General features: G+C 48.5%; 1 protein-coding gene across 10 annotated transcripts in view; it reads right to left on the reverse strand.

The window, feature by feature from the left end:
- The window catches only part of UBE3B (ubiquitin protein ligase E3B), a 52,462-nt gene that overhangs the window by 19,836 nt on the left and 5,851 nt on the right, over positions 1-26,775 (reverse strand). For all 10 annotated transcript variants that reach the window (XM_046024236.1, XM_046024237.1, XM_046024245.1 and 7 more), the window contains 14 exons: positions 25,809-25,868; positions 25,282-25,386; positions 23,495-23,591; positions 21,907-21,992; positions 20,932-21,014; positions 14,760-14,865; positions 14,340-14,460; positions 13,218-13,395; positions 11,462-11,625; positions 9,937-10,104; positions 6,085-6,256; positions 4,386-4,504; positions 3,670-3,784; positions 2,908-3,007 (listed from right to left, as the gene is read on the reverse strand). In XM_046024236.1, coding sequence (XP_045880192.1) covers positions 2,908-3,007; positions 3,670-3,784; positions 4,386-4,504; positions 6,085-6,256; positions 9,937-10,104; positions 11,462-11,625; positions 13,218-13,395; positions 14,340-14,460; positions 14,760-14,865; positions 20,932-21,014; positions 21,907-21,992; positions 23,495-23,591; positions 25,282-25,386; positions 25,809-25,868 — 1,674 coding nt within the window. The remainder of the gene's footprint in view (positions 1-2,907; positions 3,008-3,669; positions 3,785-4,385; positions 4,505-6,084; positions 6,257-9,936; positions 10,105-11,461; positions 11,626-13,217; positions 13,396-14,339; positions 14,461-14,759; positions 14,866-20,931; positions 21,015-21,906; positions 21,993-23,494; positions 23,592-25,281; positions 25,387-25,808; positions 25,869-26,775) is intronic.

Here is a 26,775-nt window from a genome sequence, read left to right on the forward strand (position 1 = left end):
TGAACCAGCCAGAGTGGAGGCCTTCAGAAACGTTAAGAGAAGCAAGAACCAACGCCGTTGTGAGTCACCCACTTGAGTGAGAAGAACAGGGAGGGTTTGGCATTTAGAGCAAATGCCACAGTGAGAGACTCAAGAGAGCAGGCCGACTGGGGAGACCCTATTGCCCTGTGCATTCCACCAAGACGTGTCAGCATGAGGGCAGCACATGCCGCATCAGGACGGGACAGAGCCCTCACCCTGTGACACACAAAGGTCCTGTGACACACTGAGCCACGGACCTGCCCAGGCCATCATGGGATCAGGATAGGGGCCAGGGCCAAGAAAGGTCCCAAGAGATGGGAAAGAAAGAGTTCATGAACCAAGCAAAACCCCTGACGGCAATCTTCAGCAAAACTCCCCAAAGGAAAAGCATAGCAAGGATTAGATTATAGCCCCTAAGTCATGCCAACTAATCTCAGAGGTTCCCAGGCTTCTTGCTTTCAGCACCCCCAAGGGCTCAGTAAGGACTTGCACGGCACTCCTAGGTCTAAAAAACACAGAGCCATTTACAAGGTGGCTAGGGTCCTAAATCACTGAATGTGTTTGTGTGCACAGGGCGCCTGGGGGGCTCAGTAGGTTAAACGTCTGCCTTCAGCTCAGGTCATGATCTCAGGGTCCTGGGATCAAGTCCCATCTCTAGCTCCCTGCTCAGTAGGTAGCCTGCTTGTCCCTCTCTCTCTGCCCCTCCTCCCTCTGCTTGTGCTTTTCCTCTCAAATGAATAAATAAAATCTTTTTAAAAAAGTAAATATTTGTGTGCTAAGGGCTTAGTAGCTGTATTTTAAAAATACATGTACACTGAAATTAATAAATTTAGTTACCTTTTTAAAAAAAAAAAAAATTTAGTTACCTTTTTAAAACCCAGCTTAGCAAACAGGACATCCTCAAGAGAAATGCTGACAATGTGAGCTCAAGCTGGTACTTCACAGAGTGGCCAACAGATTTCACTGTGCTCCTCTCAAAAACTTAAACTGCCCTGTGACAACCCTGGGCCACGCGGGATGCCATCTGTGAACTGCAGAGACACGGAGCGATTCCCCAGCTGCACGATAAGGGAATGCCATAGTCCAAAGCTGACTCTGCAGGCACGGAGGCCCAGGGCGAGGTGCTGTGTCTGCAGTCGGACTGCACCAGTGGACAAGGGCCCGGAGATGAAGGCCTGGAAGCCACTTCCATGCAGAGTGGTTGCAGAAGGGAAGAATTCCTCAGAAAACAGAAGACCCAGAGGGCAAAGGAGAGTTATCTGTGCATCTCAGAAGATTTAGAGATTCCTCTGTCAGTGGCTGTTCAGGCACCAAAGGGTAGGTGGTACAGAGAAATCACTCAGCTTCAGGTGAGGAAGAACGTTCTGTCACTGGGCAGAGTAAAGCAACAGCACGGCTGGCTCTGCCAGGCTGCAGGGCCACTGTCAGGGCCTCCCTCGGTGGGGGTGGGGCGTGCGGAGGGGGTGGGAGATACGTTTCACTAAGTTATCTCCACGAGATCCCTTCATTTCTGAGAGGTTCTGTTGTCAAGTGCAACAAGAATTTAAACAGCCGCATCTGTCTGCGAATCGCTCCTTGAGGGAGAAGAATAGCAACTGCGAGTATTAATGTCAAGGTCAAAACAGTATCAGAGAGCAATGAGGAGTAAGGAGCTCTGAAAAATAAGGTGAATAAATGTTGACATTTACCAAGATTGACTTGTGCTGTTTTCTAGAAATGTCCTGTCAAAAAAGAAGGGAAGGAAAGAAAGGCACAGGAAGACCTGCAGGGGCCTCCTCTCAGTGAGCCCCGTATGCAGCGTCCAGCAGACATTTCTCTAGAGCGTCTCTACCGACCAGGGACAGGGTGGTGCCCACCCTTGCTTCCCAACACTCTCACCACAGGACCCCACCCTTCCCGAGCCTCTCACGTCCCTTGAGTCTGGGACACCACGTTGCTGGTGTCCTTCGTCTTGTTAGTCCTCTCCTCGTGGTGGCGCTCTCAAGGGCAGGTCCCTGGTCATCTCACTTCCTCTGGCTCCCTGACCACCCTGTCCATGGCCATGGATGCAGCCAGATGTGGGCGCTGTCCACCTGGGGAGTGTCTCTCCAGCTCCATTGCGCAACGGCCTGGAGGAACTGCGGACGCCTTGCCTGTTGCCTACTCAAAGCTGGCCTCACCAGCACTGCCCAGACCTGCTCTTGCCTGTGCTCCTACCCCAGGAAATGACGCCAACAAGCGCCCAGGAGCCCAGGCCAGAAACATGCCCACCACGTGAAATCCATCTCTTCTCTCCTCTGAATGTCTTCGTTGTCATGATTCTATGGTCTTTCCTCCGGCCCTGGCCAGTCCTCTATCCCACGGCCAGAAGGAACTGTCTAAAGCATAGGTCTGACCAGAGGCCCCTGAAGCTGAAAACACTCCAATGACTCTAACCAAAATCCACACTCCTGCCCTTGGTTCGCAAGGACCTTTCAGTTTCAACTCCTATAAACCTCCTCAGCTTCCTGGCTCCCGTTTGTGTTCTCCGCAGCCAGACCACATAGCCAGCCCTCCAGAAGCACCAACGCTCGATCACCCAGGCCTTTAACCACTGCCTGCTTCTGCCTCTGAAAGCTTCTCCTGACTCCTTTCCCCCATTCCCAGCTGGGGCAGGTTCCCTTGACTGGGCCCTGCAGCATCCATCCCCGCAACACGCACCCCACCCGCCTGAACTGCTAGTTCCCACGGTCTTCAGTCTCTGTACTTGGCTTAACAACCTGATGTAGCAGGAGATCAATCCCCGTTTGCATCTGCTAAGTGAATGAGCTCATGTCTTTCTCTCCAACTGCTATAGCGAGGGCAGGTTGGGTGCCATGTGGTGGCACAGAAAAGATGCTCAGAAGCCCAGCTCTGAAAGCAACTCACGTTTTTGTGGGGAATGACGTGCGGGATATACTGCAGGATCAGCTGGGCCCGTTTCCGGTCCTTGTCCAGTTCTTGGAAGAGCACGCTAGGTTTGAGATCCCTTCAGAGGAAAGGCATGGGTTTGGGGTTATTGCAACATGGAAACCATTCTCTAGTGCAGGGGTGGCCAACCACAGCCTGCTGCTGTTTCTATAAATCCACTTCCATGGAACACGACCACTACGTACGGTCTCTGGCAGCTCTCACGCTGCAACAGCACAGCAGAGCACTTGCAAAACAGTCCGTCTGGTCTGCTAAGCCTGCAACATTTACTGTCTGGCTCTTTACTGGAAGCATCTGCCAGACCCCACTCTAGTGCCACAACCTCAGAGCGGACACGTCATTGATACAAAACTGCAGTCGTCTTACGTTTAGTTGTTGCGAGAGCATTTCCCCACCCCATCCCCGAGAAAGCTAGCTGTTGGTTTTGTCCGGCTCATTCTGCTGATAAAAACCACCACTGAACTATCGCAATCTGCTGCTCGGCTCAGCCAGAACTTGCTCCCCATTTGCAAAATGGGACCGGGCTCTGACACCATGAACACGATCTCATCCCCCTCAGCGTCCACACGTCCTCACAGATGTGACTGTTGGGCGTCTGTCCCCCAGGAGGACATGGCGTGCAGGAGGGATGAATACCCCCCAGCCTCAGAGCATGAATGCGGAGTGTGGCAGAGGGGACTCTGGCTTTTGGGAACCCCCCTTCTGTGCTCTGCTCCTCACTTGCGCAGCCAGTGGTCCTCAGGGGCGAAGCGACGCCGGCAGTCCCGCTCGTAAAGCACCATCAGCCACCCGTGCACGGACTGGAACAGCTCCAAGGTCTCCCCCTTGGCGTTCTCTGTGGGGCAAACGAATGGGGGAGCCGCACACCCAGAGCTAGTCAGAGCTGGTGAGGGGGCGGGCAGGAGGACAGCTTCTCATCTCTGCCCGTCACCAGGCCCCACCAAAGTCCTCGTCTCCCTCACTCTGGATTTCACGCAGCAGCAACAAACTAAAAGGTGGCCTGGGTATGTTCTAGGAGTCTGCAGGACCTGGGTGTCCCAGACACAATCACTCACACTGCCTCCCACTAGCAGGTGATCCAAAGACCCTTTTAACCTAAGAAACGTTGTACTGAACAACTTGCCAGCACTTCAGGAGGGGAGCTCTGGTTTGAGGTGTGCCCTGACACATCCTGGAAACCAACTCAAAGGAGCAAAAGGAGAGGCAGGGCAAAATCTTGGCATCAATGATCCTCCACACATACACATACATGCTGAGGGGAGATCTAAGACGACTTTCACATAGAGCGAAGAAGTAAAACTTCCAATTATGCGAACAAATATGCCTTTCCAATTCGCTGTGATGGGCAATAAAGCTAAAAATCAGTTGGTGGTTCAGGCTGCAGGCTCCCCGCATGTGTAGCACCACTGAAATGACCGCCGGCTTCTTTACCTTACCTACGATTCCATCCCAGATCATCTTAAACACAAAGGAGTTCAGGAAAGAGGAGATGGTGACCAGCTCTTCCAGTTTGAATGAAATCTGTTCTTCATAAACTTCAATGTCATCAAGAATCCTAAATCAGATGGAAAATTAATCATAGCCTCCCACGGAGGCAAGGGGGGAAAACAGGAAATCTCTACCTCTTATGCAAAAAAAATGAGCTCAAGAAATAAACTTTATCTTTCAGATAAAATGTAGAGCTAACACGACAGGATGTGTAGGATCTGCTTCAGGATAAGGTGGAGGGGAGGGCCTGTGGGGGTGGCAGGGAAGCAGAGGTGGCCGAGTGCGGGCCGCTGCAGATGGGTAGGTGGGGTTCCTTCTACCATTTCCTCCACTTATTTATTGCATCGTCCATAGTAAAAATTTTAAAACTATAACTGAGACAGGAAAACAGTAAGAAGCTCTCCTTTGTATCTTTCTTATTTATAAGGATCTGACTGTGACACCCTTAATTCCTGCCTGAACTCATGCCTGTTTGAGGACTCTTGATTGAGAGTCTGGGTCTACTGAGGGGAGAGCTGTGGAACCTTCCTCAGCATCCACAACAGCCACGTAAACAAAAGTATTTACGAGGGAATGAATGAATGCCTAAAAGAATGTGTGAGGAAATGAGCTATTTAAGATACAGCTCTATGTGAAAATCTCCCAAGACTGCTTCATTTGCTTTAGAACATGACTCGCTCTCAGATCACGCCGGACCCAGCCATTCAGGGTCTCTAGCTGTAGTCACAGAGCCCTGAGCTTGCCTCCAACAGCTCACCAAGCCCCTCCCTCCATGACTCTTACCCAGTCTGCCACTTCCAATTCCTGATCTCCTACCGACCAATGTCTTCTAGCCTGGACAAAACTGTCTGGGGCCCCTTCTCTCTTGTAAATCTTTACCAACCTCTGGGGAAACGTGGTATTAAAAAAGTACTAAACACACAAGGAGACACACAAGCTTAAAAACAAAGGAACTTAATGGGACTCACATTTGCTATTTCTCTGCTCTGTCCCAGGCACTGTACCTGAGAACTTGACGTTCTTTTTCTCATTTATTCCCTATCCGGTTGCTAATATTATTCCCATTTTATGAAAGGAAACCGAAGCTCAGGGAAGTTAAGCAACTTGCCTAGGGTCAGCTTGAGAATAATAAGCATCACAGCCCTTCCTGTGTGCCGGGGACTCTGCCTAGCACGTCGTGTCGTTACCTCTTTCAATCCTTACCACAGGGCCAAGAGGCATGGGCTACAGTTGTCCCATCTACAGATGAGAAAACGGAGGCTCAGAGAGGCGAGACCCCCTTGCCCAAGGTGTCTCGGGAAGTGGCAGACCCAGGATTTGCCTCCCAGCTCCTTGGCTCTGGAATCTTCCAGGGAAGTACCTAACCCAGTGAGTGAATGGTGGAGATGTGACTTGAACCCAGCTCTGGGAGACCCAGAAGGGGTCGGGGTCATCCACTAGAAGGATGGGAACTAAGAACTGCTGAACCCCGTTATGTGCTGGCCCACCTTGTACTGTGAATGTTGTTTGCTCTAACTTTCCTAATGACCCTGCCATAGGCGTCCGAATGATGGCGATAACCACACGGGCAGCAGCTTCCTTACTGACACCGTGATTTGGCTTCTCCACATTCTAGGAAAGGAAAGGAGCCCACAGTAGTCAACCTACGTGATGAGGTGCCGGGAGCAGTCACAGAACAGCATCAGCATGGCCAAGAGCTGCTTGGACTCTTCAGTGTCATTGCTGAGGCATTCCAAGAAGAGCTTTAACCCTCCGTGGGGCCCCAGCTCACAGATAAACGCCCACAGTTTGGGGAGCAGGTCATCAAGGTAAGTGAGACCTGGAAAAGGACAGAGAAACCCAAGCTTCAGGTGGGGGCTCTATTTGGTCCACAGTTTCTCTTACCCACTGGGGGAAAAAAACGCTTACCCTTCTCAGTGGACATTAAATGTGCACAAAAGAAAGTCATTATCACCACGAGAGTAATGATCACAGTAATAGCTAACATTTCATGGGTGCTTTCTAGGTTTCAAATGTCGATCTAAGCACTCTGCATGCATCATCTCCTTTTTATCTTGTGAAACCCAATGTTACCTCCACTTTATAGGAGAAAAAAAAAAAGACTGAAGCAGGGAGAGGTTAAGTAATTAGCCCCAAACCACCCAGCTGAGCTAAGAAGAGAACCCATGTCTGCATGACTCTGTGTTTTTATTTTAAATCAGGGACCAGGGGGCGCCTGGGTGGCTCACTGGGTTAAAGCCTCTGCTTCAGCTCAGGTCATGATCCCAGGGTCCTGGGATCGAGCCCCACAGCGGGCTCTCTGCTTGGCAGGGAGCCTGCTTCCCTTTCTCTCTCGCTGCCTGCCTCTGTCACTACTTGTGATCTCTCTCTGTCAGATGAATAAATAAAATCTTAAAAAAAAAAAAAAATCAGGGATCAGCAAATTTTTCCTGGAAAGGGCTGGAAACTAAGTATTTTTTAGCCTGTGTGGGCCTGGGCCAGCACCCTGTCACACTACTGCAAGCTATGAGCGTAGCACAAAAGCAGCCACAGACGGTATGTGAATGAACGGATGGGACTGTATTCCAGTAAAACTTCATTTACAAAACACCAAGTGGTGGGCCGCAGTTGGCCCCCAGGCTACAGTCTGCAGACCCTGCTTTAAACCATCTTTCAGGTTCATCTGTATTTAGCAAAGCTTTCCTCTCCTCTACTTCTATTATTCTACCTCTGCTAAAAATGGGAGAGCGATGAATGCCGGTAGTGGAGATCCTGTGAAGTGTCGCACGAATATTTAACCCTGGATGAAGCCGAAGACATTTTAGATCTGCTTCCTGATGGCCTTGAGGCCTCAGACCCACAGGCTACATCGCTGTTACACTTTAAATCTGTCAATATAGCTACTGATTCAGAGAACCTGGCTCTAAACTTCCACGTGCCTCTGAACATGCAGTAAGGTGTGTGCCTCAAATTACTCCTCATATTTGAGTCCTTAGGATACCTCTCATTTTACAGAGCACTATGAATTCCTTAATCGTGAACAAAGAACTGCTTGGAAGATATGTTTGCCTGCAGCAAGGGCACAATGACAGACTCAATGAATGCTGGTATAAACTCTTGGACTAGGGAGGCCGGGAGGAGCCACAGAGGAGGCAAAGAAATGGAACGCCCACTTAGTTATTATTCCTAATGGTTTGAGCCCACATTTTCAAGGTAGCAGAATGTGGTTACAGAACGCAGAAACCAAAAAGAAAGAAGAATGCAGAAGCCTCACAATTTAGAAATAGATTGAGAGAGAAACAGAGTGAGTAGTTAAACTGTGGAGACCCCGCATATGCTCCCACAGGACAATTAGGAAGAGCAACTGCTCTCACACTATGTGAACGGTCCTCGAGGCGTGGACGAAAATACTCATTGCCAGTCTCGGACACAGATTCAACCAGCACTGCTTCTGGGGCAACTCCAGCAGAAGCGAAGATGCAGGGCTCTAGAGAGCTCTGCCAGGAGGCAGCATGTGGCTCTGGGCCACCAAGTGCACGTGAGGAGCATGAGCAAAGAAGTGTATTATCGTCTACAATCTGCTTTGCATGTTGATGGTCAGACCGAATATTCTACAAACAGTTTAGACGAGTTCATCTCCTTCTTAAAGAACAGATTTTCAAGTTAGCCAGGAAAACGTCTTTCTGCGTGCTCTCACGGGGACAAGAGGGGATGCCTGAATTTGTGGTCACCTTAAAATGCTGAGCACAGGCCATAAACTCAAAGTCATATCACTTTAATATGCTTCTCAAACCCTCACAGCGGGTGCTGGGGTGCCAGGCCTGGTCTGGGACCCTATTCATCTCTCTCTGAATTCTCCTGATGGAGACTGCCCTGGGCCCAAGGCTTTACATGACATCCCTTTGTCTGTACCCACAGTATACTCATGTGCCTGCGTGGCACCTCATGCTTCTCGGAGTCGAACAGAACTCGTCGTTCCCCACCAGCCCCACCCCCAGCTGGTTGTCTCCAGCTCAGCAGATGGTACCACCATCCAGGCAGGCTGCTTGGGCCAACACTCTGGCCTCATCTTTGAAGCCTTTAGCCTTTACTCCTCCAACTCCAGTGTACCCGTCAGACCTGCAGACACGACCTCTAAAACATATGCCAAGGCCCCTGCTTCCAGCCCCACCACCCCAGGCCTGTGCTGTTCAGCCAGAGACCGTGCTGCCCCCTGGCAGCACCCGTCAGTGTTCGAAGACCTGCAGGGCCGGCACAGCTGGCGGGGGTGGGGGAAGCACAGTTGGGGGGGAACACTACTGGCATCTCGGAGTAGGGCCGCTCCCCTGTAGCAGACGAGACGGCCTCCGCAGCAAAGAAGTGTCAGGCCCAAGAGGTCAGCAGTGCTGAGGCTGGGAAAGCCTTCTCTAATCCAAGCCCACACTGTCTCCTTACTTCCGTGGTCACAGAGCAGAATGAATTCTAAAAAAAGTAAAAAAAGTAAAATACTCTTTTCCCTTGCCTATAGCTCACCTCCCCACTCTTAGAATCCTCTTGTGAAAGGGACCCTGGCTGTCTTAGCCACCTCCTCACTCTCAGGGCCCGGCACAGACAGGTGCTTTGTTAATGTCTGAAGAGGAACAAGTATGTGTGAAAGACAGAAGGGGTGGCTTTAACCCTTTATGTAGTCGACAGCTTTATGGCCTACATACTTTCTGTCCCTTGCCATACTGTTCATACGAATGAGTCCTACACGGCAGTGGGAAGCCCCAAATGCCCAAACTCTGTGCTCATGACACAAACGACCTTCCTTGCTCGGCTAAGAAGGAAAACAACAGGCACATCCAAGTGATGGTCAACTATGAGGTCAACAAAAATGGAATTCTGGAAGAACTGCTCACTGATAAAATGCTTCTAAAGTGATAACAGAAAGGGAAGGGTAAAACTACGCATTGTCAATTAAACATCCGTGTATGTGGATGTGGTCCACTCAGGAAGAGGGGCTTATCCTCGGCCTACAGGATTAAATATGGTCTGAGTTTTCTTCTTTCTTGTCTTTTCCAGTTTCTCATTCAGAAAAAGTGCTACCTTTCGAAATCAAATGCATGGAAATACAAGCCAGGTCACAGGAACGAACTGGCAGTGCTGGGATGGAGGTCAGTGTGAGCCATTTAACGGAGGCCTATCAGCCTCTAAGAAGACCAGCTCAAAATACCCTCCTTCAGGGGCGCCTGGGTGGCTCAGTGGATTAAGCCGCTGCCTTCGGCTCGGGTCATAATCTCGGGGTCCTGGGATCGAGCCCCGCATCGGGCTCTCTGCTCCGCAGGGAGCCTGCTTCCTCCTCTTTCTCTGCCTGCCTCTCTGTCTACTTGTGATCTCTCTGTCAAATGAAGAAATAAAATCTTTAAAAAAAAAAAAAAAAATACCCTCCTTCAAAAACCTATCTTCCGAGGCAAGAAAGCCGGAAGAAAATCCACTTTTTCTAAGAACAATCATCCACCAAATGTCAGAGATGGACGAGGACATCCCCGGACTGCACACCTGTGAGTATCTGCAGGCGGATCTGGGTCAGAGTCGTCAGCGAGGTCTGGTAGAGGACACAGATGTTGCAGACCTTCTGGACCTCTGCAGAGTCCACACGCTTACCCCCAACAGGCCTGAGAATATTCCGAACGGATGCAGACTTCTGAAATGCACGCTTCAGGAGATCTGGCATGGAGAGGAGAAGGAATGTGTGAGCAGACATTCAGCCATCTGCCCAGTTTCACTCTGCAAAGAGCACTTCAATAAAGTGATTTACAGCCAGGGCTGGACAGTGGGGCGGCTGCTCTGACTCAAGTCCTCGCTCTGGGCTAAAAGAGAAAACCATTAACAATAGGCTTTCAGGGGGCACCTGGGTGGCTCAGTGGGTTGAAGCTTCTGCCTTTGACTCAGGTCATGATCCCAGGGTCCTGGGATCGAGCCCTGTATCAGGCTCTCTGCTCAGCAGGGAGCCTGCTTCCCTTCCTCTTTCTCTGCCTGCCTCTCTGCCTACTTGTGATCTCTATCAAATAATAAAATTAAAATATATATATATATTAAAAACAATAGGCTTTTAGGTGCAACCCAGAGACCTCTTCGGAACACCAGAAAGTATCTCAGACCAAGCCAGGCCTATTCGACTCCCACACAGGATTCTTTCACTAGGCCACCTGATCTCAGAACCACATGGTAAAAGTCTGGAGGACGATATTAGGGGAAGATGGGCGAAGATGGGGCGGGGGGGGGGGGGGGACTGGGGGATTCCGGGTTCTGGGCTTTCAGAGGGAAGCAGCATCAACCTCAAGTAGTGATACTCGGTTTGGGTTGTACTCGACTTCAGTTTTAGACTTCCTGTTTACATTTCCATTCTGCTGAAGGGACACTGAGCTCCTGCTCATGGACAGCTGCACAATGGGGCTCTGTGCCACACTGGAAGAAGAAAAGTCACCCTGAACCTGGAAATCTGCCACAGGCAGGTGACTCCACCAGATTCTGTGTTAGTGGCATTTCTGGAACTTTTCTCAGAGAGGGCAACAAGAAACCTTTCCACAGAACCTGTGACTAAGCAAAGGGGCAATGTGGGGGTGGCCCGGTCAGTGACCCAGCGTCCTTTGCATACAGACCCCCACATGGGGGATTTTCATGAATAGGGAGTCAGAAAGGGTCCACTTCCCCTAAGAAATGGGCCTTCCTTCTTTATGTTAATAGTAAGAGAAGATCCATGGACCCCCTTCCATTCTAGCTAAGAGAAATTCTGAGCCAAATGGCAGTTCACAGACCCCACTGCAGCCCTGAGGGAACATCCACAATCTCTACACATGATCGTAGTCTGCGTCACCTATTTATATTTCCTTGGTCCTTGTTTTCTAGCCCTATGGGTTTTCTGATGCTCTTTTGCTAAATGAGAACTTTGCTGAAGCAATCTTAAAGCCCGTGTGGGAGAAGTTCAAACGTCACAGAAGGGAGGGGAGCAGGCACACAGGGACAGCAGGAGCTGCACCTGAGCTAAGCAGAGCCACGGGCTCCCCCCAGCCCAGCCACTCACTCTTCACAGGAAGCACATTCTGGGGGGATGTTGGCTGCACATGGGCTGGCTCCTGGTTCTCCAGCAGCTTCTTGCTCAGGATGTCACTGAAGAAGATCCGGATCAGAGGCACCCCCCACAGGAACTGCAGCTGCTTGGTGATCAAGGGCATGGACTCATTAAGGCTAGGAGAGAGCAGGAGAGCAGGCGAGTCAGTTCCACCTGATGGATGGCCACCGACAGCCCACCCAGCTCCTAGTGGGCCTTCCACTCAGAGGGCTGGGCTATGGCCTGCCAGTCAACATGGCAAATAAGAGCATAAAAGAGAGAAAGTGGGATCCACAGATGCCACCAAGGGCCTAGATGCATAAAGCACTGCCCTCTTGGTCTTCTCTGCCACCCTTCCCAAGCTTCCTGTGCCACCAACGGCATTCCTACTCAGCCAGGTCCCCAGGCTCCCCACCGCACCGTCCTCCCAGACACCCGGGCTCTGTTCTTCATCCTGACCCCACCCCATTCACCACCCAGTTGACAAAAGCTAAATGATGCTCGCTGTACTGTCTGTCCTCTTCTTCACACCTAGACTGAAGGCCTGGCCTGCAAGTCTCTGTGACCCCCCAACCTCCTAAAAGTCTCCTTCCCTCCAAGTACTCCCTCCCCCACTCCATGCGGTACTCCCAGCATTAGACCCACTCCTGAAATCTGCCTACTTTACCTCCTGGCTCTACATTCCACGAAGACTCCTGTGGGCTCCCAGTATCACCGGAAAAAGACCACCACCCACGAGCATGGGCCAAGCCTAGAGGCAGGCCCTTGACATGCCTTATCTCATCTGATCCTTTGATCCTTGAAACAACACTATCCAAGGGACTGGGAATATTGTCCCTATGTTTCAGGATTGGAGAGTGGGGTCAAGCGGCTTGTCTAACGCTCCCCAGAGCAGACCAGACTGCACAGTGTTGTGCTCCTCTGCCCCTCCTGCCTCCCATACTATCCCTCCTGTGTCCCAGTCACATCATGCTCCATCCTCTTCAGGCTGGGGTGTCACATGGGGGCCTGTCATCAGCTGGTCATCTCTTTCCAACTGGACGGCCCTCAGACACGAGGAAGACAGACAATCTGGGGAAATCCTTTCCTGCTCCTCATTCTTTGCTTCCAGGGCAGCTTCCAGGGACCCAGGCATATATCTGAACAGAAAAACAGCTGGGAGCCACGACCGCCTTCACTCCCAAGACCCGCCTTATCTCAGTGAAGGGTACAGGTTTCACTTTCAAACTCACGATGCCGTCTTAATTGCTCTCTTCTTGTCTAGCATTTTTAATGTTTTTGAGTTCTCTAATTAAACATTTTTAAGTTGATATTCCACCTCTTGAAAAGAATGAGGTGACTTCTATCCCCTTTCAATCATGTATCTTATTTTAGCATCTCCAAAATACAGCAGTCTATGGAGTCAGGAAAAAGAAAAAATAGTATTGATAGAGGAGATTCACAATTTACTAAAGATTTAAATACAAAATAAAATGACCCCGAAGCAACTGCTGATATTTACAGGTCAAAAAAGACACTGAAGGGATATTCACACGGTTAGTCTCTGGGTAGTGGAGCAATGGGGTGGTCTTTATTCTCTTTTGGTCTTATCCAGATTTTATTCAATAAACACATATTACTTGTGTAACAGGCAACACAACGACAAGCTGGAAGAACGAAGGAAGGAAGGGGGAGGTGGTGAGAGGCAGGCAGGGGACAGGGAAGACAGCAATTTGCCCCCAGGACTCACCCGTAGTCCACTGACTGCGAGAACCAGCCAAGGACGGGGTGCCAGTGTGTCAAGTTGGACTTCTTCTGGGACACGTACTTCTGACAGTAGCAGAGCATCTGGGTGAGCAAACTCACGAACTCGTCCGTCTCCGCCTCTAACACCCTGGGGCTGAGGGCGCCCAAGTGCAGGAGGTTGCCTACAAACAGCATGTGGAGAGAGCGGAGTGTGGCGGGGCCAGGTGACCTGCTGCATCACCTTCACAGCCCTGCTCTCTGCCCAGGGCTCTTGCAACCATGTCCACGTGCAGAAACAAACTCCACGCAGAGAGGTGCCTGGCTTCAAATCCTGGCCCTGCTGCAGAGAAGCTGCGTGCCCCTTAACCCAGCTCTCCAATCTGTTTCATAACTCTAAGACTGGAATAAGGCTCCCTAATCCTGAGGTGAGGATGATGGGAAGCAACGTAAAATGTTGGAACCACAGAGGTGTAATCTTTAGTGAACTAACACTTCACTATTACACTAAGATATAAAAATCAAGTCAGTGTAAGAAAGAACCTCTGGAAGGACATCTGAATATTCTGGGAAATCACTGTTTGATGCTCACAGAAGTTATTTAATATGCCTTGTGTGAGGACTTTCACCATAAACTCTCTTAAAGTTTTGCCCAAGAAGCTTTTTCTATGTGAAATAAGCTTCTAAGCGATGAGAATTACATACTACTGTTGATTTCAAATGCTTCTATCCATTTGCTCCTGTCCTGTCTTCAATCACAAGGAAAACATTAAAAAAATGATGCAGGTCCTATTCTGATCTAACACCCCCCAACTGGGCCTGTCCTCCTCTCTTGAGAGGAGAATTATCCAGGCAATTCATCGCATTTTTATTTTTCCCTTGGCTGCCAGGAAGCTAAGCGCCGAAATTCAACATTCGTTTATAGTCACTCAACTAGGTTGCCAGGCTAATATATTTTCCATTGATTTTCTATTTTGTGTGTCTGTTTTATCTACCTGATTACGTGTCTTTTAAGTACTTCCAAGTGTTACTAAAAACAACTCATGATATCCAGAACAGTAAAAAACAAACACACTTGGACTTTTCCCGACACCCAGAACACAGTCAAATTCCAGCCAAAGATCCTCACCCATAAGACAGAGCGTATGGCATCCTTCTAAGCTTTCACATACGTCACGGCATCGATCTTCGTTTCTTAAAAATGTGATGAACTTATGAAGCATGTCATGAGATTCTAAAACAGTGAGGCGCTGCAAACAATTGTAGACGGTTAGAGTGAGAGCTGACGGGAGGAATTTCCCACCAGAGCATGACCTCAATGGCTTGCAGATCAACGCTTGGATGCCAGACATGCTCTCCATGGCCAGGAAGAAAGTCAACAAAGATGGGAACCTTGCTCTCTGGCCTGCTAACACGAGTGTGCCAACAGTGGCTACTGGCTTAGAAGAAATCTCAGGAGAAGTGGAAATTAACAGAAAAAACATTTATTCTCTAATTTCTAAGAAGAAAGGCAAAACCAGACTCAGGGGGACATCACAGAGTCACTTACCTCAGGGGTCACTGTGCTGAGATGAGTCACAAGAGCAGGCACAGACATGACGTGGATGAGGAATGGCCGAATCAGATTGTCTGAAAATTGTGCGGCAATCACAGGGCTAGACACAGACAGATCACCTTATTCACACGGGTTTGTGAGTCACTCCAGAGCCAAAGAACCACTCTGCCAACGCCCCCAATTCCCCTGGAATTTTGCTTCACAGGACTTCTGGGAAAACTAAAGGTTGATGATGAGGACACCCACAAGGGGAGTGGCTGAAGCAGGGACACTGTAGTCATAGGGTACAGCTATGAGACAGATACCCATTTTCAAGTTTTACTGGCATGAGAGAATACTCATGCTGTAATAAACTTTAAACAAAACAGAATAAGGAACTATGTCCATGGGAGGCGAGGGAGGAGGTAATAACCGGGAGGAAGGAAAATACCTTCTAGAATGCTGGCACATGCTGGGAGTGGTACTTATGCAGGCGGGTTTACTATGCGATAACTCACCAATGATTTACACTTCGATTAAGCAATTTAAGTATGCATTATGATAATAATAGACATGCGTATACAAAGATAAGCCTATAAGTATATACAAGTGAAAAAACCCAAGAAGGACAGATTTTAAAAAAATGTTAATGATGTCTGGGTTGCAGAATCATGAGAGACATTTTTTCTTCCTTATACTATTCTATTTTATCCAGGTTTTGTACAATATGCATGCAGATCTCCATAAAAAGAAAAAAAGATAAATGTTATTAAAATAAAATAATGAACCTTATACTGCACACCATATATAAAAATTAACTCAAAACGGATTATACACCTAAATGCTAGTTAAAACTAAAACTGTAAAACTCTTAGAAGAAAACACAGCAGTAAATCTTTGTGACCTTTGGTTTGACAATGATTTCTTACATAGGAAAAAAAAAAATCACAAAAATCTGGATCACCTGGGTGGCTCAGTGGTTTAAGTGTCTGCTTCTGGCTTAGGCCATGATCCCAGGGTCCTGGGACGGAGTCCTGAGTTGGGCTCTGGGCTAAGCAGGAGTCTGCCTCCTACTCTGCCTCTGCCCTCCGCCTTGCTAGTGTGGGCATGTGCGCATGGGTGCTCTCTCTCCCCACAAAATGGATGAATAAACTCTTAAAAAAATTAGAAAACTACAAAATCTAAAACTTTTGGCTTCAAAAGACACCATCAAGAAAGTAAAAGACAACCAGCAGACAGGGAGGAAATATTTGCAAATTATCTCCTGATAAGGGACTTTCCTTTGGAACATATAAAGAACTCATACACTCAACAAACAACAAAAGACAACCCAATTAAACAAAGGGCAAAGACATTTTTCTTTGAAAGACATTAAATAGACATTCTTCCAAAGAAAGAAGAGCAAATGGTTTCTAAGCACATGACAAGATGGTTAACACTGCAGGCCTACAGGTCAAACTGCAGGATCAAAATAACAGGAAGGGATCACCTCACACCCAGAAAGAGGGCTATGATGAAGACGGTAACAAGGGTTACCGTCTGGAGAATCTGTAACCCTCATGTATTACTGGTGGGAATGTAAGACGGTGAGGCCACTTTGGAAAAGTCTGGCAGTTCCTCTCAAAGCTTAGCACAGAGTTACCACCTGATCACAATTCCACTGCTAGGAATACACACAAAATGAAAAACGGGTCCACACGAAAAACCTACACATAAATGTTCACAGTAGCACCACTCATCATAGCCAAAAAACAGAAACAACCCCAATGTGGCATGGCCCTAGCACAGAATATTACTCGGCTATAAAAACGAAGAACGGATACATTCTTTTTTTTTTTTTTTTTTGAGAGAGCGATCACAAGTAAGCAGAGAGACAGGCAGAGAGGAGGGGAAACATTCTCCCCACCGAGCAAAGATCCTGACATGGGGCTCGATCCCAAGACCCGAGCCGAAGGCAGAGGCTTAACCCACTGAGCCAACCAGGCGCCCCTGGATACATTCTATAACATGGATGAACACACTGCAAAGTGAAAGAAGCCAGGCAAAAGTGAAAGAAGACCACACGTTGTAGGATTCCATTTATGGGAAACGTCCAGAACAAGCAAAGCCCAAAGAAGATTAAGAAGATTAGTAGTTGCTGGGGACATGGGAGGGGGGAGACGGTGGGAGTGGGAGGGAAGGCATGTGGCTGGTAATAGCTATGGGGTTAATTTCTGGAATTAGACAGTGGTGATGACTGCACAAATCTGTGATCTGTAGGAGCGCCTGGGTGGCTCAGGTCATGATTCCTGGGTCCTGGGACTGAGCCCCACATCGGGCTCCCTGCTCAGTAGAAAGCCTGTTTCTCCCTCTCCCACTCCCCCTGCTTGTGTTCCCTCTCTCGCTGTCAAATAAATAAATAAAATCGTTTACAAAATAATAAAAAATAAAAATAAAAACCAGTGAACTGTATACTTCAAATGAGTGAAAGGTAAGATAGGTGAATTATAATTCAATGAAGTTATTTTGAAAAACACCAGAGGTCGTGCAAGGAAAAAAAGAGGCGAACTTCCAGGAGGAAACCGATGATCTTCTAGCTGATGTGCTCCAACGGCAACAAGCAGGTATGTCACCGGTACTTAGACTCTCAGAGTTTGAATTATAAACTCACTGTCAAGGGTACCATTCTGGGGACAAGAAAGCCACGTACAGCTGAAATGTTCAAACCACCAGAGCCTCTGTCAACCGCCTGTCTAAAGGAGGCTGAACAACCAAGCTAAACTCACTGAGCTGACTTGGACAAGACAGAAATCTTTAAAAAAGAGAATTAAGTTACTTTCTGTATGTTAGAAAGAAGTGTGGATCAGGACTAAGCAATTACCCAGGCAGAGGAAAAGCAAACCACAAGAAAATGTCACCAAAACTTTAACTCATCACTTCCTGCTTGCAAGGGGGCAAGAGCATCTCCAAGGGGGAGCAAAGGACAGGATCCCACCCTAAGTAAGTCTGCTGACTGACGAGGAGTGAGGCATTGCAGGACTGTAAGAAGGCCAGTCTCAAAAGACCACACCAACACACCAGACACCCCATTTCCCTCAATGCCCAGTTATCTATAGCCCCAGCACGAGGTCATCAACATCTTCCTTTAGCCTTGTAGCTGTTGCACCTAAGCCTCGGGTGGCAAATTCTACCAGTGTCCTGCCAGTGGTACATTAGCGGGGTGCACCTTACATGCAGGTCTCAGTGGTAGGCATGGCAGGGGAGAAGAGGACAAGGAAGGTTCACTGCACAGTGCCCACCAACAGAGAGCTCATTCTGCAACCAGGGAGCGGAATGGGCACATGGGAAAAACAGAAACCAAGCCTGGGGAAACCCGGGGCCTGGGTAATAAATGGAATGAGGAGAACTTGAAAGTTCCCACATGCCACGAATTCAACATATATTGTACCTAGGATAAAAAAATGTGTCCAATATGTGAGGCAAGTAGGGAAGTATAAAGAACAAGGAGTAGAGAGCATGGGCTCTGGAGTCAGGCAGCCTGGGTTAACTCCTGGGCCTGCCACTTCCTGCTGTGTGACTGGGGGCACGTGGCTTAACCTCTCTGGGCCCTAGCTTCCTCACCTATAAAACTGAGACTGGAGAATATGGTGAGTAGTCAGTTAATGTGAGCAGAAGTCTTCAAACAACCGTGTGGCCCATGAATGTTAGCTATTTGCAGCACAAGATTTGGTGATCATATCTAAACATACCATTTATAATTTTGCAGACTTTCAGTAGCATAAAAAATTCACTAGATATCTTGTTTTAAAAGGTCCTGGTCATTTTCAATTACATACAGATATTCAGAGCGGGGGGAAGGCACACTGTTGAAGAAAAGAGCTTTAGAGTGAGCCAATGGACTCTAACGTAGGGGGCGAAAAAAACCTAAAACGCTGGATGCCACTGTATTCTTAAGGGAGAAGAAAGATGCTGGAACAGCTGGATGTGACCCTCTTGGTGAATTACGCCACGAATTACTACCCTCTCGGGGCGGGGGAGGGACGTTGGAACAGAAGGAAAGATCTGCGGTCTCAGGAGACAGAGGAGGAAGCAGAGCTTGCTGCTGCCCCAGAGCTCAGGCATCCACGTGTCAGCCCTTCGCTGCCCCTGACAGAGGGGGGGAGGGGGCATACTGGAATGAGCTGCCCCAGAAGGTGACTCAGGAAAAGAAGTTGCAGGAAACCTCCCTCTGGAAAACCTGCTTCTACCTACATCCTTATGACTCATTAAATAGAACTCCTTTCAAGGTCTGAGAGGAAGGTATAATTTACCAGATAACCTGGTCTACCTCTGGAGCTAATTATAGCATCACTGGCTGACACCTGCTCCTGTCTTAAGGCTCTCACCTCTAGAAACGTGCTGTCCAGCGCAGTAGCCAGTGGCCACGTGTGGCTTCCGAGCACTTAAAATGTGGTTAGTTCAGCGACAGATAGGCTTTAAGTATAAAATCCACCCCAGGTTTCAAAGACTCAGTATGAAAAGAAAGAAATTATTTTTTTTTGATGGGTTTTAATTTTTTTTAAGATTATTTATTTATATGACACACAGACATCCCAAGTAGGCAGAGAGGCAGGCAGAGAGAGGCAGGGAAGCCGGCTCCCCACTGAGCAGAGAGCCTGATGTGGGGCTCAATCCCAGGGCCCTGGGATCATGACCTGAGCCAAAGACAGAGGCTTTAATCCACTGAGCCACCCAGGTGCCCCGAAAAGAAATTATTAAGGTTAATTTTAACTAAATGATCTAAAAACACTGACTTCATGTAGAAATGATTATATTTTAGATACACTTCTTTACGTAAAATAGATTACAATAAAATTACATAAGATTTAATTTCCTCTTTCTTTGCACTTTTTAAATGCAGTTCTTACTATATTTCTATTGGACAAGGCTGCTCTAGACCAGCCTTGTCCAACAGAACTTTCCATGATGATGGGAATGTTCCTTATTTGTGTGGTCCAGTAAGGTCATCACTGCTCAGTCACACGTGGCATGGAAGCACTTGAAACATGGCAAAATGAGGAACTGAATTCTTAATTTTAATGTATTTCTAACAGCCCCTGGGGATCAGTGGACAGCACGGTCTTGACCAGTGGCTCACATATGGTTCACAGACCAAATTCTGCCCGCCACATATTTTTCTAAATACAGTTTTATTGAAACACAACCCTTGTCGCTTGGGTATATATTGTGTAGGCTGCAGTGTGCCGTAACAGGCAGGGTGACTGTGACAGACACTGTGTGGCCCAAAGAACGGAGAATGTGTAGGAGCTGGCCCCTTACAGAAACAATGTGCCAACCGATCCTCTAGAACATCATTTTCCAAAACAGTGTTCCGTAGAAAAGGACTCCATGGGACATTAACAGACACACTCCACCACTGCAAAATCAGGCGAGGGTATTGCACATTCAGGAAGGTTCAGGCCAACATCAGATTAAACAAGCCCAAAGGTTCCTGAACCGCCAGACTTATCGAGAGCTTCCCATGGTTAAGTGCCCTGTGGGTTAGCAAGGGGGGCAGAGCAGGGTGCTCTACCAAGCTGATTTGATCACAACACTCCCTCTGCCCTAAGTTTATTATTACCTTGGGGATTAAGGTTACTGGGTTACCTTATTAACCTCTTGCCCAAGTTAGTGCTGCTTTTGACGGTTTAAGAAAGTTCCGGACCCAAACAGATCCAGCTCTGTGTACCTGATGATTCTCAGAATTGCAGGCATCATTTCCACAGGGAACTAGTTAGCTTCTTACATATTTTGTATCTCCTAAGTGAAAGCAAACAGCACCTTCTCGCTGGGCCTCTAGATTTGAACATTTTAAACCCGTGTTCACAATACTCCTCCCTTAACCCTCTGCTTGGCCCTTTGCTGGGCCTCCTCCAGCTCTCGGGTTCTATCAATTAAAAGCTCAAAGGGACAAATGCTTGTATCTCGGGCCCTTGGCACAATGAAAGCAATTCACTTTGAAAAGCTTCCTTCGAATCAAGATGCAAAAACCTCAGGGGCACAGACAGAAGAGCTGCCACAGATGGTCACCATCGGAAGAACGACACTTCTGGTGAATTCTGATAAAGCGGGCAAGCACACACTGAACATAAGGAACAGGAGAAAAGGAAAGCAAGAGGAGGAAACCTCCCGAAGCATGCCAACCCCTCAGCCGGCGTCTGTCACTTACCGCAGCGCTAGAGAAAAGGTTGCAGTTAAAGTGCCTTTGGACAGACAAGGCCGGGGTCTCGCCAGGCCACGGGTTAACAGTACCTGAGAAGGAACATTTTAACTGGTCAGGGGACAACGCTGATTATATATTCACTTATACGTAAAAAAGCAGCATGGAAGTAAAATGAGGGCTTCAGATAAAAAACTATTGGAATTTTTCTGAAAATTTTTCTGAAAAGAAAGGAGAGCAAAGTTCGGGTTATTTCCTTCATGACACCACTCTGTCTCTCAGTATCATATTTAAAATTCTGAAATAATGAAGAGCTAAAAAAGTTTACAGCCAGTGAAAATACCAGACTTAAATCTCGTCGGTGTGTTCTTCCCATATTCTGGGATCCAGAAGCTTCTCTCATGGAGATGAGTGGCGGATGACACCACCTCTGGCCAGCAAGCCAGCTCACAGGATTTGTGTGAGGAGAAAAGGCAACCCGGTCAGGAAGGAGCCGATCCATCTCAGTACCAGGCAGAAGGAAGGGCTAAATCAATGCTACTTCTTAAACTCGACAATCCCAAAGGGTTTTTAAACAGCAGTCAGAGTTCTGACAATCCCCGGGGGGTGAGCTGGCACAGTAAAGGGTGGTGAGGACAGAAGGTGTCTGAGGACGCAGCAAGAAAGGTGATTCCAGACACCAGCCAAGAAGGAACCCAAGGGAACAAAGCCCTGCAGTGTCCTTCCCGACTTTAAATGTCAAGTGACTGGGTTATTCCTGGAGCCAAAGATGGAGCACAAGAGAGGGATCCCAGGGCCACTGTCCTCCCCTGACACAAACCACAGGGGACTCAAGGCAGGGAAAGGGACAGGATGCCAGGCCTTAAACTCCTCTTGCGAAAAGGTTTCTGTGGGGAAGGCACCAGATAGGCCAAAATCAGTCATAAAAATCCAAGTTCAGGTAGGGAAGAACAAGGTCCCATGATAAGGCATGGGGTCACAAACCTGCAGCACAGAATAAAACCCACGCTGGTTGAGATGTCCCATGATGTTTGCACAAATATGGTTCATGGCTGGCCGAAGACTCTCCCCTAAATGAAGAAAAAGAAAAAAAGTCTGAGCAGAAAGGCACTGGCCTTACTGTGAACCGTTTATACATGGGACAGAACATCACGGCCCAGGCCCGAGGCCATAAAGGAAGCAGAAAGTAGATTTTCTCTGGCTTGCTTTCCTACTCCCATCTTAGGTGGTCCCAGTGTACAGGGAGAGACCAATCGCCAGAATTCTCTCTCCCAGAAGGCCCAGCTCAGGTGTCCCCTCTTAGGCGAGGAGTCCTATCATTTCCCTGGCCAGAGGTAACACAGAGGGCCTGTAGCATCCTTCCTAATTCCCCCCGAGGGCCTGGCACTCTCTGCTCTCTGTGGCTGCCTTCTCCCTGCACTGGGATAGAGCTCCCTGGAACTCAAGGACAGAACTCACCCAGTTGTTTTTTTTTTCCCCTAAAGATTTTATTTATATGACAGACAGAGATCACAAGTAGGCAGAGAAGCAGGCAGAGAGAGAGGAGGAAGCAGGCTCCCTGCCGAGCAGAGAGCCCGATGCGGGGCTTGATCCCAGCATCCTGGGATCATGACCTGAGCCGAAGGCAGAGGCTTTAATCCACTGAGCCACCCAGGTGCCCCAGAACTCACCCAGTTTTAAACCACCCGCCAACTCCCCTGCTTTAAAATTACCCCTCCTTCCTGGCCGGGGGCCTCTGCACATACAGTTGCCTCTGTTCTCAAAGTGTTATCCCTCCCCTTGGCTCTGAACGCTAACCCTCCCTCCAGCTCCTAGCTTAGACATGGCTCCTGCAGGAGAGCCTGAGCCCCAGACACAGTGAGGAAGGTCCTCCCTGACCCACTGAATGCTCTCCCCTCTTGTAGCCCCCCTTCCAAGCACCACTGGCCACACGTACATGTTCCTAGGTACAGTCTGCCTCTACGCACATACAGTCACAGGTCTGTGACTTCCCTGTGGTGTCCATCCCCCTCACCAGACTCCCCAGAGCTGTGAGGAAGGGCAGGCACACAGTTGTTAGCTCCTAAACCCCCTTGAAGGCAGCGATCTTCTCGGTCTCTCTGGCGCCTGCATGGTATCTGGTGCCGAGAAGGTTATTAGTCAAATGGAAGGATGAAGTGAACATACGAAACATGTAAGGCTCAGCGCACCCTCTGGGGAAAAGGAGGCAGCTTCACAACACAAAGTTTATGGGCTAAACAGAATTTTTTGCTGCTCAATGATCCTGACATGAATGACAAGGTCAAGCAAATATTATCGCATGGAGACTGAGCTCCTAGGGGAGTTTTCAAAAACGAGATCAGAGGGACCAAGCCTTTGAACACAAATGCAAAGAGGAATTATTAGAACACAGAACAAATTCTGGACACTGCAAATGCCATCTGATGGAAGTGCCAAAGGCATCTTCATTTGTAGGGTTTTACGTCTCCCCCGAGACTTATGGTGGCAAACATGCTTCTTAAGAAGGTGAAAGTTCCCCAGGCTCACTATGCAAATGCCAAGTGACAAAGGTTTTGTAGCAGGCCCCACAGACCTTTCCCGCGGAGAATTTTCCATGTTGAAGTGTCTGTGAAGGTGACGAGCATTGTGAGGTACAGCGTGACGAGTTTGGAATCCTGTAAAATTTCGGGCTGGAAACAATAAAGAGACTGAGATGAGACATGAGCCCTCCTGTCTCCCACAGCCAAGCATCCATTCACAACCAGCCTGGATGCAGGCTGGCCTCCGATAAGGGAGTCAGGACTGTCCGAGTTTATCCTTTTCTCCTGGGAAATGACCCCTTCGGGAGTTAACGGATGGAGACGCCGGCACACTAGTGCTCCAGCATGGAATCTGAAGTGCTCTTGGGAATGGAGAAGAGAATTCTTGGAAAACAGGCTGACTAGAGCTGGCTTGCTGTGTATGTTCGTACGCAGACATGCGTGCATGCGTGTTCACTGAAGCCACAGTGCAGAAATCCAGCTGAACACAACAGGGACTCTGGGCTCAGAGGGTTAGCTTTACCACTTCCTAGCTGTGTGATTTATTTAGGTCAAGTTGCTTACCCTCTCTGTACTTGTTTCCTCAGCTGTTGATGAAGGGGTAGGATCACTGCTTTCTCCATAAGCTTGTTGTTAGAAATGAACGGATTGATGTATAGGAGCACTAAGAACAGTGCCCGGCACGTAGGTACCTCCATGGAGTACTGGCTATTATTATAGCCACAGTTCATGCTTGTTGCCAGGTCAAGGCCGAGTGAGTCATTCACAAGTGCCTTGAGGGAGAGGGCTAGGAATGGATCACTGGGGGCTCTGGGGACCTCTGCTCTATCACTCAGCTAGCGATAGTCCTTGAGTCACTGCTAAGCCTCTGCCCTGAAACCTCTCCCCACATCGTGCAAAGTGAAAACGTCCGCTGTTTCCAACAACTCACACCCTTGCCCACATTCTCCTAACACAAGTGTGAGTACGGACCAGGAAGGGCTAGTGGCAGTACCCCATCCCTCTTGCCACTGTGACTAGCTCAAGGCTGAGACCAGGTTCCCAGGGCGCCTTTATGAGTCCTCCCAGATGTCTCAACCTATGGGGGAGTCCTTACTTTTCTCTTTGGTCAAGACAGGGTAAGGATGTGAGTTCAGAACTGCTGGCTACCATGATTTCAAAAGGGAGCAGGGGTGAGAGAAAAGGGTAAGGAGAACCCTAGTAGCTCCTGGTTCTGGTCATCCCTGGCTACTACAGAGAATATTCTGTCAAAGATAGTCTCTTTCTCGCTTAGCTTGTATGTATTACTGGCTGCACTGATGTTGGCTATCTGCACTTGCAACAAAAGGCCTGACTGATATAGTGATATAAGCAACAAATTATCTGTTGTGTCAAAAGAACGGCAAGAGGGCACCTGGGTGGCTCAGTTGGTTAAGCGACTGCCTTTAGCTCAGGTCATGATCCTGGAGTCCTGGGATCGAGTCCTGCATCGGGCTCCCAGCTCCACGGGGAGTCTGACCTTCTCCTCGCTCATACTCTTTCACTGTCTCTCTCTCAAATAAATAAATCAATATTTTAAAAACAAAACAAAACACGGAAAGAAAGCCAATAGAGTCCCAGGGATCAGAGACTGTGGTAAGTGCAGGCCAACATTCAAAATACTGCACAGAAAAGAAAGGCTCATTCTGATAACAGGATCTAACCTGCTCTCTTTCAGAACAAGGGCTCTGATAATTTCTTACTAGACTTGGACAAACTTCCAAAGGAATAACCTAGGAAGGAATCACGAGGACTCTCAAAACATGTACTAAAGGCCTCCAATGAGAAGGGTATATTCACAGGTGTCTTGTTTTGTTTTTACCTTGAGCTGCTCAAGAAACTCACAGCAACACCAAAGAATGTGTTTGATCTGTTTAATCCACAGGAGGGTGAGATCCTTGGAAAGGGCCAGGGACACATACCACACCTACAAGCAGGAGAGAGAGAAATTTAATGGCAGGTATGGAGACCAAAAAACCTATGTTGTAGCTACTGGAATGGGACTAGTTTGCTAGGTCCAGTGCTGGAGAAGGCAGCGGAGATGAACAGTGAATAAGCAGTGAATAGGATTTATTTTAATACTAAACCCAGGGATAAAACAGCCTATGATGGGAGTTTGGTATCTTGAGTAAGTGGTAAGAGCAGATCATAGCTCTTGGATAATGAAGAGGAAAAAAAAATGAAATCAGTTACAGTTCGTTAATGTTTCGAGCTGTTACTGACACACAGGGCTGTGTGTGCCTATGCAAAGGCATACCCGACAAAATCCAAACATTCAGCAGGGATCTTTGGAGCCAAGAGACTGGCCTGAGAGCTTCTGGGAGACTTCCCAGCTCCCACCCCGCTTACCTTGGGCTCATTCTCAGCATCCATGCTGCTCAGGATGTAGCGACACAACTTCTCGAATCTCTGCAAAGAGGCAGAGTGGGGGTTATACACTTGCACAACCAATGCTGAGATGGGAAAGAGGCAGGGGGTCCCATGGGTACCTGGCACATGCAGGCACTTGCACCGTGCCAGGGGACTCACATGTGTGACCATATTGAATTCCTTCTCACAGATACAGAAACACGATCAGAGGGGCTAACGAAAGGCTCTCAGCCTGGTGGCCCACAGGCTGGATGAACCCGACATGTGCATTTTGGACTGGGGCTCCTTTGCAAAAACGAAATCAACCTGGCAATCTGGGCCTGCACTCTTGCAGACTGGCAGCTGTCCCCCGAGTGGTGCTCTCCAAGGGGACGTTCTGTAAGCACCGCGGACAGGGACTTCTGTCTCACAAACTGTCACATCATCACTTTGCTCTTGAAATGCAAAAGGAAGGAAACTAAAAAGTGGAAACTAAATTACACTGTCTATACCAACCCTGGATCCACCCTCAAAAGTGCTGTGGTCCTGGGCTGCCGCCACATTACCCGGAGCTATAGTTTCCTCTGCTAACAGTGTTCGCCTCGCTGCACCTGTCTGTCCTCATCTATGTGTCTGTGTGTCCACTGCCAGCATACTTTTGCCTCTCTCTAGGCTAGAGACTCCACAGGGCTAGAGACCTTGCCCATTTTGTTTCCTTCCAAGCTCCCAGTGCCTTCAGGAGGGTCTGGCACAATGGGATGCTTAGCAGTAATGAATGCCTAAACCCTGGGAGCACAGAGGCACTCCTCAACGCTATCGGGTGTACTGGAACAGACAACTCGCTGCTCTAGGCGGATCACTCTAATCCCAAAGGTGCAACCAGGACATTTTGTTTGGTTTATAGGATTTGAAAGGAATTTCAAATTAGCTACCAATTCTTACAAGCAGGCACAGGATCTCCAGAACC

Source organism: Meles meles, chromosome 12 (assembly GCF_922984935.1).
Source record: "Meles meles chromosome 12, mMelMel3.1 paternal haplotype, whole genome shotgun sequence".
NCBI classification, from domain to species: Eukaryota; Metazoa; Chordata; class Mammalia; order Carnivora; family Mustelidae; genus Meles; species Meles meles.